A 12352-nucleotide genomic window follows, 5' to 3' on the forward strand; every position below is an offset into this window, starting at 1 on the left:
GAGAAAATAATCCAAGTCTGTCCGACCTCTCCGTGTAGCTAATACCCCCTAATCCAGCTATCATTCTGGTAAAGTTCCTATGAACCTTTTCCAAACCTGTGCCCTTCAGAGTTGACTGAAGCTTAGGGTATTCTATCCAAAGAAGAGTAGTTGCACTGGAGCAGTGGCAGTGAGGGAAAGATCATAATATTTTTGGTACGGTCAGAAAGCATATTCTATCAAAAATAAAGTCAAAGTCAATTTTATTCGTCACATGCACCCAAAGGTGCAGTGAAATGAATTTGCCAGCAGCGATACACTTAAAAAATAAATACACAATAGAATTTAACATCCGCCACAGCATTCTTCACTGTGGTGAAGGCAACAAAGTTCGATCAGTCCTCCTCCTTTGTTCATCCGTGGTCGGGGCCATGAACCCTCCATAGTCGCCGCTACATACGGCCCGATGTACAGGCCGTCTCGTCGGGATGATCAAAACTCCGACGTCAGGATGGTCAAACACACTCCGTGGCCTGGAGTGCCCGAATCGGCACTTTCCTACTGGAGATCGCGGCTTTAGGATGTTATAGGCCGTAGGCCAGCGGTCGGAGCTCTTCTCCGGCGATCCCCGGCAAGGGATCCCAGGCTCCGGATGGTAATTCCACCCCCCGCTAGAAACTCCACAGCCCCATGATGTCATAGTCACCCGGCCAGCGATCGGAGCACTCCTCTCTGGAGACCCCGTGCAAGGGTTTGCCTGCTCCGCGATGGAAAAGTCCATGCTGCGCCTGCTGCTGAAGCTCTGGGCCCGACTCCGGGAAAGGACGCTGCAATCCAAGCTGTTAGGCCACAAGGGAGGCGACATAGAAAAAGTTGCCTCTCCGTCGAGGAGGCGACCAAAAGTGGTTTCCCCCTTCCACCCCCACATCCCTATCCCCCCCTCCCCCCACCACCCCCCACACAGGACACACCAAGAAACACCTAAACTAACATTTAGATACACCAAAAAAAAAAAAAAGTTGAAATAACGAACACTGTGTGGCAGGGCAGCCGTCTCGCAGCGCCCCCACCGATGCCTAATTGGCCTAAAATGGCCTAATTCTGCTCCTATGTCTTATGGTCTCATGGAAATTGAAATGGCTGCATCCCGAGAGATCAAATCGAGTTTTGCTGTACCTTCGTTGGCACACATGACAATAAAATACTTTTGAACCTTTTGCAAATAATGATTGAATTGCCCTTTATTTCTACCCCCCAATAAGTGTGCATCACTGCCCATGCATTTTTCTTGTGATAAGTAAAACTAGAAAGCTCCCCAGTATATATACCAAGCAGAACAAGAATGTTACTTCATTTATTTCATCCTGTACTCATACAGTATTTCACTATCTTGCACTATGATTCAGGGTATATCGGGAGAAGGCAGGAACGGGGTACTGATTGTGGATGATCAGCTATGATCACATTGAATGGAGGTGCTGGCCTACTCCTGCACCTATTGTCTATTGTCTATTTCTGTTGGAAGTTTGCTCCAGTTTTCACAGAAGATGGGGAGGTCTGTTTCCGTAATATTGTTTTCATTTTCAAAGGTGAATTGTAATTAACCTGGCTGATCTTCAAATATTCTGGCTTGAATCATGTCTTTCATTAGTGAACATCCCTTTCTTTCTTGTTTAAATTAAATAAACAGTCGATGATGGAAGTGCCCATCAGGTCCATCTCCATTCAAGTGCGACAAAGTAGAGATAATGTTTCATCAGAATTCATTTATCACAAGGTTCTTCTTCCTTGCATTTTAATTCATTTTCAATGCTTTCTCTTTTAATTCTGGACACAGGACCGAAACATCTGGTTTAACGAAGTATTCCCTTCAGTTTTAGGCAGATGTGTTTGCAATAAATATAACAGAGTGGATTGGAAGTCAAACTTTGACTGGTCTCCACTTATGATTGTATTATGTGACTTTCAGGAGAAGGAGAGCTAACAGAAATATGGTCAACTTTAGTTTCTTAATTCCTCTGTTGCTGTTGAGTAATGCTTATTTCAGAACATAATGAGCTAAGTGCTGACAGCTGAGAGGGCTATGTGTTTCTTGTATTATTTATTCAATTAAACTAACTCGCATTCCACTGTTTTTGTTTTCTTGACACAGCTAACAACAATGACAGGGAATGAATTTCTTCTCCATTCTGATGATGACAGTATACATGACTGGTACAGGGCCATCAGACATGTGATTGATAAAATGGTACGTATAATGCTCCTAACCCTATTCAAACAACTTATCCTGGAAGAAAGTAAAAGCATTTTGTATATTTGTTCAATCTGTCCGAGAAGTTGCACAATATACATTTTGAGATTCTTTGCCAGAAAAATATTTTCCCATATATTTTCTGAACTTCTCAAGCTCTGATCAGCCCCTTTTGGACCTTGTTTCATTTGTTTATAGCTCCCTGTGGCATTATTAATCCCTCTTTGCATATTTTCTATCAAATGTTTTGGCATGGTGGTTTTTTAAATTTAAAACAGACCTGAAATGAATCAAACAGGACATAATGTGCATGTATAAAAGATTGAAATAAATATACTAACATGTAATCCATAAATTTATATTCACACCGACTTTTCATTATTATCATCACAGTAACTCTCGTCAAATACATTCATACCAAATTATTTATAAATAAACTTGATTTTCATATTTAACACAAGCATGCGGGCTGATTCTTATCCGAGACCCACACTTTTTTAACTGTATGCTGATCTTGTGAGAATTTTAAATGATGGTATATAGTACCCTTCGCAAAAATACTTTTATTAGATGTAGTTCTGAGATGACCAATGCAATCATGCTCAAAATTAATATTCATGGGCTCTATTTTATGCATTTGAGATGTTCACTTCCAATGCACATTTAGGGAATAGGATTTATGAAAGTAAATTAATTGCAGTAGAAATAAGTTTCAAAGTTTTCAAGCAGGAAGTAAAGCATAACTTACATTAGAAATCACCTCTAATCATAAGATGTCTCCAAGAACCTTACAGGTAATAATACATTTTGTAGTTTTGTCATTGTTACATTATATAAAACATGGCAGGCAATTTGCACATAGTACGAAATATGGGGTAAAGTTCTGATAATTTGTTTGTTTAACAATGTTGGTTGAGGAAATATATTGGCCAGCCCACTAGTGATGACTCCTTCAATCTTCAGCTAGTTTGAAATAATTCTATGGATTCTTTCATATCCATTGGAGAGGATACGAGATGATTTAGGTTTAGTAACAAATCTGGATGCCAGTTCTAACTACAGTGCTGCACTTCCTCAGTCTGTTACCCAAAATTTGTTCTCAAATCTCTGGCATGAACCCATGCATATGACATTGAATAAAAGTGTTACCACTGAGAATTGTCAGTCGCATTACAATAGCTCTACAAAGGTTTTCTTTTCATATTTTGATACTGATATAATAATATCTCTCCAGGATCACCATTTAGAATGGATATTGAAAGGCTTGGATAGAGTGGATGTAGGGAGGATGTTTCCACTAGTGGAAGAGTCTAGGACTAGAGGTGATAGCCTCAGAATTAAAGGATGTTCTTTTAGAAAGGAGATGAGAAGAAACTTCTTTAGTCAAAGGGTGGTGTATCTGTGGAATTCTTTGCCATAAAAGGCTGTGGAGGCCAAGTCAGTGGATATTTTTAAGGCAGAGATAGATAGCTTCTTGATTAGTACAGGTGTCAGAGGTTATGGGAAGAAAGCAGGAGAATGGGGTTCGGAAGGAGAGATAGATCAGCCATGATTGAATGGCGGAGTAGACTTGATGGGCCAAATGGCCTAATTCTACTATCACTTATGACCTTAGGTTGGAAACACAAATGTTTCCAAAATCCTAATTTTATTTTCAAGTGGTTTCTCATTAAGGGGAGCCCAATGGAAGACTCTAGTGACACCATTTGGTATTAGTTTATTATTGTCATGTACCAAGATACAGTAAGAAGCTTTGTTTGCATTTATCCAATCAACTCATACTGTACATGGGTACAATTAAGCCATACACAACAGGAAATGCAAAGAGAAAAATACCAAAGTGCAGAATATAGTGTTTCAGCATTATCGTGTTAGTTACAGAAAAAAAGTGCATAGTCTGTGTCTGTGTAAAAAGTGCAAATTAAGAATAAGGAGTAAGCCATTTAGAATGGAGACGAGGAAACACTTTTTCTCACAGAGAGTGGTGAGTCTGTGGAATTTTCTGCCTCGGTGGAGGAAGGTTCTCTGGATGCTTTCAAGAGAGAGCTAGATAGGGCTCTTAAAAATAGCGGAGTCAGGGCACATGGGGAGAAGGCAGGAACGGGGTACTGATTGGGGATGATCAGCAATGATCACATTGAATGGCGGTGCTGGCTCGAAGGGCCGAATGGCCTACTCCTGCACCTATTGTCTATTGTCTATAATGAGGTAGGTTGGAAGGTCAGGACTACATCCTAGCTTATGAGAGGACCATTCAATGGTTTGATAATAACCAAGTTGCATTTGTTTATCACATTAATTGTCACATTTTTCACATTAGATGAAGTATTTGCCTTTGTTATTATAACAGAATGAGACTGTGAAGCCATTCAAAGCTAAGTACAATCAATAACTTACGGAACTTATTTATGAGGTAAATATGTGAAATGTACGATAGGGTAAGGTAAAATAAACTTCACTGCACAGATGCTTTACAGTTCACATGATTGTCCACCCACTTACACTCTGGAAGACATTTTCAACCTCCTCTTACCCATAGATCATATGCCATCCCTCATTCAAAAGATTTGGAGACCCATTCATATGCCTCTGCCAATTGGTTGGTAAGTGAAAGGCAAGTCTGGTTAGATTGGATACCAGTTTTCCTTCTCATGCTCTGGAGGCATCACTTTGCTTGGCAACCTCATCTGTGATTTGCCACACTTTGGGAATCTGCTGCATGAGAAATTGGAGGCAACAAACTTGAATCATTTTGCATTTCAATGATCTTATTTGCTTTTTCTGGCTTGGTTGGCTAATGGTAAATGCAAAATGATATATATTTTTTTCATTTGTGATAAAGAGATTCAAATCTAAATATTTTCTCTTACTGAAATCCATTCCAGTCAAAGAAGGGGGTCTCAATACCAGCACACAGTATCTGGAAAAGTTCAAGCAGTGAAGAAGTGAACAGGTGTGAGGGAGACAAGCCTAATCCAAAAGAAGCAAAATCTGAGCAGAGAAAATCATTAAGTAAGTAACTTTGTTTCTCCATACCTTAATTCCTCTTTTACGTATCCAATAGATGTATAATCTACAAATATATCGACCACTTAGAACTGTTCACAAATTCACATAGTTGGGTTTTGGAAATATTCAGTAGGTTATGCTGCATTGAGAGGAAGAGAGAGAATATTAAGATATCAGATTGATGACCTTTCAACAAACTAGTGCGGATAAAATATCCTCAGCCTAATGTGTGTGTCTCTCTGACTCTCACACATTCTCTCACTCTCACTCTCTCTCTCCTTACTCATCAATGAAAGAAAATCAAACCGTTGACTAAAGGAAAGAAAGAGGAAAATTACTAACTGATTTCTAACTACCTCCTGATTTTACATATGTTATTTTTGTTTTAAGGATGGGTAATGGAAAATTGCAACTAAAATGATCAAAAGACATGGACAAATCATCTGCAAAAAAAAAGAGCATTGCTTGGCAATAGAGTTCTCTCCCTCAGTTACATTCTGCCACATAGCTATAAATGTCAATTGATCCCTTACCAGTATGTTGAAAGTATTCATAATCTTCCATTGTGTCTATTGGGACTGTGCGTAAACAAATAAGCACGTCTAAACTGTCAGTGTTCATTCTCATTTCGTTTATCTAAGATATTGCAGGCATCTGCAACCAAGGTCAGGGCTTGTTCCAATTACTTAGCATTTCTATGAATCCAGATCACAAGACAGACAATTTGTTGGTTAGGTGAAGCTGTAACAAAATAAACAATAGACATTGTGATTTGATCATTCATCCCATTATCTAAATCTTAACAGATGAGTCAATACTGTAACCTTTGATCAGAACACAGACAAGTGATCTTTAGATGTGATCTTATACAGAGAACCAAAGGTGCATTGTTGCAAAGATTATATTTGATTCAGAACTTCAGGTAGCAAAAACATTCCCTGGCCTTGCAATGCTTGGTACCATGCCTCCCTAAAGAAATAAATTATGATGTTCTCTGGCACAGTCATTACTCACTTTAATTAACAAATGAAAATAGGAATAAACTAAAGGGCTATTCCTCGTTAAATAAAGTGCAATTATGTTGATTAAGTTGATTTTGGCTCTTTACATTTTTTGAAAGGACTTACTTCTACTTATTTCACTTTTTGAGAGCCACAGACAAGTGACATTTCATCACATCTTGCTTTTTGGTATTATGAGCCATGATGAAAGAAGACAATTTTTGATAAAAATGTGGGTGAACATTGTTCTTCATATGTGGTTTCCAATTATTTTAAGAAATATTTGTAATATGCCTTGAGAATTCCATACAAAAAAAATAAGATGCAACCACATGCTGAATTCATTATTGTTTGTTCTTTATTGCATCAGCAGCTGTCTTCAATTGAATGCAAATTAACATAATCTGTGCTGATGGATTCACTTTTAGCTTTTTCACATCTTTGTATATTTATTGGTATACATTGACCATTTTTTATTTCCTAGTAATGATGTACAAATTATTTCAGAACAAATTGAATTAGGACATTAGTCATTCCACGTGGCATCTGTTTATTATCCGTCACTGTTTTAGGTGACCAGTAGAATCACAAATAAAGCCATCATTTTGGCAAAATAGCAATAGTTATAGTTCTGTGATTGCATGAACTTCAACATACCTTTTCATTTAAGAATGCAAATTATTAACTAGATAGACAACCCTATAGTGAACATGGGTCGGAAAGAACTGGTTTAAGCCGAAGATAGACTTCTTCAGACGCTACAGAAGGGTCTCGACCCAAAACGTCACCCATTCCTTCTCTCCAGAGATGCTGCCTGCCCCACTGAGTTACTCCAGCTTTTTGTGTCTACCCACAGTGAACATTGTCAAATGACACTTCCATATTCACAGACACAAATACATAACATCTAATAGCAGTAGGCATGGGTGCCTTCTTCAATGCCATCACGACTCTGTTGTATCAGAAGATGTGATCTTGGAGAGTTATCTACCTTTTGCTGCCACTTTCATGTGTCTACATTTTTTCATCAAATGTTGACATTTTCAGATTCTTTGAAAAATACTGTGACATAAGGTTGCTCACATGAGGGATGGTGAATATGCCAATGTTTAAAACACAGCTATAATGCTGCCAAAGTATTCTGAAGAACTTACTGTTGACATTGATAAAATAGTGCCCTCTTTGGAATACTCAAAAGATATTGTCATCATGAGAACTTGATCAAACTTTGCCTTTGCTGAATTATATGTAAAAACATTTGTAGTAAATGGCAAATTCGAAGAAACTGCAGCCAATCGTAGTATTTTGCAGTAACAAATTGTTTATTTGGCAGATATCAATACTATTTTGTCTAAATCTTGATGGGAAATATCTTGAAGTATAAAATGTGGGGAGTAGTATTTTTAATTTTTGAGTGTCTCGGTACCACTTGTAAGGCTGCCATTTATTGACTGTTCTTAATTGTCATTGAGAAGGCAGTGGTTGTTCTTGAATCACATCAGTTCAATTCCTGGATGTACTTTCACTATATTGGTTTTAGACTCGGTGATGGTAGTTCCAAATTAAGTTGGAATACAACTTGGAAGATAAAATATATTGTGGTGCTAGCTCCGAAATAAAATGGGAAAATGGCAAAAAAAACAAAAAAACTTTTTTCACACAGAATCTCTGGAATTCTCTGCCACAGAACCTTTAGTTGAGGCCAGTTCATTGGCTATATTTAAGAGGGAGTTAGATGTGGCCCTTGTGGCTAAAGGGATCAGGGGGTATGGAGAGAAGGCAGGTATGGGATACTGAGTTAGATGATCAGCCATGATCATATTGAATGGCGGTGCAGGCTCGAAAGGCTGAATGGCCTACTCCTGCACCTAATTTCTATGTTTCTATGTCTATGATAAAGAAAAATCCTCAGTTAAACATGCAGCATTTCTTTCAATCTGTGAAATTACTGACATTGATTAATCCCATTTATTCATTCAGATGGGTTTGTATTCAATGCATATTTTATTATGCCTGCAACTCTAGAAGTAACTGCAGATATTTAATGCATCTACATAAAACTGTTTTAAGAAATTAGCTGTTCATAGCTGCTTTCTTCCCATGAGAGGGCACAATTTTCCAACACCACTATATCTGGAGTTTAACAAGTACACCATAATCTTTATCTGGGAATTCATCAATTCACCTGCATGTGCCTGTTTCTAGTGAGAGTCAAATCTAAGTGGAATGTCACAGCAGGGATAGTAATTCTTATTCATCTTTGTGCCTGAACCAACTTCACACGAGAACACATTGAAATTGGTGACAGTATAAGACCTCTACCCACCAGTTTTAGTTTCAAGATACAGCATGGACCCACCGAGTCCTTGCCAACAATCGATCACCCATTGACACTAGTTCTACGTTAATCCACTTTTACATCCAATCCTTGCATACTATTGGCGATTTACTGAGACCAAACCCACATGTCTTTGGGATGTCGGAGGTAACTGGAGCGCCAACACAGTCACAGGGAGAACATGAAAATTCCACTCAAACAGCACCCGAGTTCAGGATCGAATCCGGGTCTCTGGCATTGTGAGCAGCAGCTCTACCAGATGCTCCACTGTGCTGTCCTTTTGTACCCCAATGTTAAGTATTAACAGAAGTATGAACACCATGATAATGTCCCAATGAAATGTTATACAAAAGGTATCTTGTGTATCGCGTGTTCAGCACTGACAGACCTGTGCAGACCAGCACTATACCCCAAGGTAATGAACCAAGAGAACCATATCCCCTAGTTGTGTACCGGTATTATGTACTGATGGAACTATACAGACGATTATGATTACCCAGTATTATAAAATGGGAGGCCTGCATTCACCAATACTGTACATTGCATAGAGAAATTATTCAGACCCCTTCACTTTTTCCACATGTTGTTACGTTACAGCCTTATTCTAAAATTGATTAAATTCATTTTTTTATCATCAATCTACACACAATACCCCATAATAAACAAGCGAAAATAGGTGTTTAGAAATTTTTGCAAAGTAATTAAAAAAAAAAAAACTGGAATATCACATTTACATAAGTATTCAGACCCTTTACAGTACTTTGTTGAGGCACCTTTGGCAGCGATTACAGCCTCAAGTCTTCTTGGGTATGATGCTACAAGTTTGGCACACCTGTATTTGGGTAATTTCTCCGAATCTTCTCTGCAGATCCTCTCAAGCTCTGTCAGGTTGGATGGGGAGCGTCGATGCACAGCTAATTCCAGGTCCCTCCAGAGATGTTCGATCGGGTTCAAGTCCGGACTCTGGCTGGGCCACTCAAGGACATTCACAGACTTGTCACGACGCCACTCCTACATTGTTTTGGCTGTGTGCTTAGGGTCATTGGTTCAAAGGTTATTTTTATTGGTCACATACACCTAGGTGTAGTGAAATGCTTCTTGCCAATGCAGCACATAAAGAAAGAATACAGACATAACATTAATAAGAGATTTAAACATAAAGAACATCCCCCCACAATGGCTCCCACCATGAGGGAAGGCAGAAAGTCCAGTCCCCAACCCCAGTTCACCCATAGTCGAGCCAATTGAGGCCTCCACAGTTGCCTCTACGGAGGCCCGATGTTCCTGGCCGTTCTCGCCGGGTGATGGTGCTCCGGCGTCGGGAGAATCCTCACAGCGGCTTGGGACACCTGGAACGGCCGCTTTCGTACTGGAGGCCGCGGCTTCCAAAGCCAACAAGGCCGCGCCGGTTGGAGCTCCACTACTGGCGATCTCGTCGCGAGATCCCAGGCTCCCGGTGTACAGTTCGGCGCCGCCGCCCGCAGCTGGTCGCTCCTCAGACCCGCAGCTCTGCGATGTTGTTCCCGGCGGTCTTCAGCTCACCGGAGCTCCAGCGCGGCGACCTGGACAAGGCATCGCCCGCTCCACGATAGCGCTCCAGCGCTGTGCCGCTGCCGAAGCCGTGGTTCTGGGTGGTCCCCGACAGGAAACGCCGCTCCAGGCCCGCTGGTAGGCCGCGAGGACGGGTCGAAACTGCAGCCCGGAGAAAAGCTGCCTCTCCGACCAGGTAGGGACCCTGAAAGGTAGTTTCCCCCTCCCCCCCCCCCCCCCCACCCCCGACATAAAAAAGTCTAGAACTCCAGAAACAAAAACACTTTAACTAACTAAAAATAAAAAAAAAGATTGTCCTGTTGGAAGGTGAACCTCCACCCCAGTCAGAACGCTCCAGAGAAGGTTTTCATCAAGGATCTCTCTGTACTTTACTCTGTTCATCTTTCCCTCGAACTAGTCTCCCAGTTCCTGCCACTGAAAAACATCTCCACAACATGATGCTGCCACCACCATGCTTCACCGTAGGTATTTCACCGAAGGACATTCTTGCCATAGAGGGAGTACAGAGATGGTTCACCAGACTGATTCCTGGGATGTCAGGACTTTCATATGAAGAAAGACTGGATAGACTCGGCTTGTACTCGCTAGAATTTCGAAAATTGAGGGGGGATCTTATAGAAACTTACAAAATTCTTAAGGGGTTGGACAGGCTAGATGCAGGAAGATTGTTCCCGATATTGGAGAAGTCCAGAACAAGGGGTCACAGTTTAAGGATAAAGGGGAAATCGTTTAGGACTGAGATGAGAAAAACATTTTTTACACAGTGGTGAATCTCTGGAATTCTCTGCCACAGAATGTAGTTGAGGCCAGTTCATTGGCTATATTTAAGAGGGAGATAGATGTGGCCCTTGTGGCTAAAGGGATCAGGGGGTATGGAGAGAAGGCAGGCACAGGATACTGAGTTGGATGATCAGCCATGAGAGAAACATTGAAACATAGAAAATAGGTGCAGGAGTAGGCCATTCGGCCCTTCGAGCCTGCACCGCCATTCAATATGATCATGGCTGATCATCCAACTCAGTATCCTGTACCTGCCTTCTCTCCATACCCCCTGATCCCTTTAGCCACAAGGGCCACATCTAACTCCCTCTTAAATATAGCCAATGAACTGGCCTCAACTACCTTCTGTGGCAGAAAATTCCAGAGATTCACCACTCCCTGTGTGAAAAATGTTTTCCTCATCTCGGTCCTAAAAGATTTCCCCCTTATCCTTAAACTGTGACCCCTTGTTCTGGACTTCCCCAACATCGTGAACAATCTTCCTGCATCTAGCCTGTCCAACCCCTTAAGAATTTTGTAAGTTTCTATAAGATCCCCCTCAATCTTCTAAATTCTAGCGAGTACAAGCCGAGTCTATCCAGTCTTTCATCATATGAATGTCCTGACATCCCAGGAATCAGTCTGGTAAACCTTCTCTGTACTCCCTCTATGGCAAGAATGTCGTTCCTCAGATTTGGAGACCAAAACTGTATGCAATACTCCAGATGTGGTCTCACCAAGACCCTGTACAACTGCAGTAGAACCTCCCTGCTCCTATACTCAAATCCTTTTGCTATGAATGCAAACATACCATTCGCTTTCTTCACTGCTTGCTGCACCTGCATGCCTACTTTCAATGACTGGTGTACCGTGACACCCAGGTCTCGTTGCATCTCCCCTTTTCCTAATCGGCCACCATTCAGATAATAGTCTACTTTCCTGTTTTTGCCACCAAAGTGGATAACCTCACATTTATCCACATTATACTGCATCTGCCATGCATTTGCCCACTCACCCAGCCTATCCAAGTCACCTTGCAGCCTCTTATGGGGCTTTTTCACGGGGCGACTTGACGCAAGAGTTAACCAGAGTTTAACATCGTGGGAACCTCGTGCGATAACAGTATGGCATTCGCGGACCACCGTGGACCACCGTGGCGCTAACGGCAGGTAATCGTGTAACTTGGTGACTCGGGAGAAAATTCAAGCAATTTTGAATTTCTCCAAGAGTGACTTGTACACTTGTGGTTGAGCATTGCAACATTATATGAACGTAGTGGCCAGTGCGATATCCGTGCGATACCCGTAATAACTCTTGCGGTTACCGTGGGAACTCATGTGAACGGTGAACCCGGAAGCCTGACAGAGGGGACAGAAGGTGAGTAAAAATTGTCTTCTGTGGGATTGAATTTAAAAAATAAAGATTTGCATCCGCATATGGACATCAACTTATTCATGAGTTATG

The 12352-nt window shown here is 41.0% G+C and overlaps 1 protein-coding gene across 1 annotated transcript in view; it reads left to right on the forward strand.

Annotated features, from left to right (window-relative positions):
• The window catches only part of arhgap15 (Rho GTPase activating protein 15), a 722875-nt gene that overhangs the window by 404481 nt on the left and 306042 nt on the right, over nucleotides 1-12352 (forward strand). Inside the window, exons 8-9 of the mRNA XM_033024704.1 lie at nucleotides 2132-2227; nucleotides 5116-5242. Of these exons, the coding sequence (XP_032880595.1) occupies nucleotides 2132-2227; nucleotides 5116-5242 (223 nt within the window). The remainder of the gene's footprint in view (nucleotides 1-2131; nucleotides 2228-5115; nucleotides 5243-12352) is intronic.

Source organism: Amblyraja radiata, chromosome 7 (genome assembly GCF_010909765.2).
Source record: "Amblyraja radiata isolate CabotCenter1 chromosome 7, sAmbRad1.1.pri, whole genome shotgun sequence".
NCBI lineage: Eukaryota > Metazoa > Chordata > Chondrichthyes > Rajiformes > Rajidae > Amblyraja > Amblyraja radiata.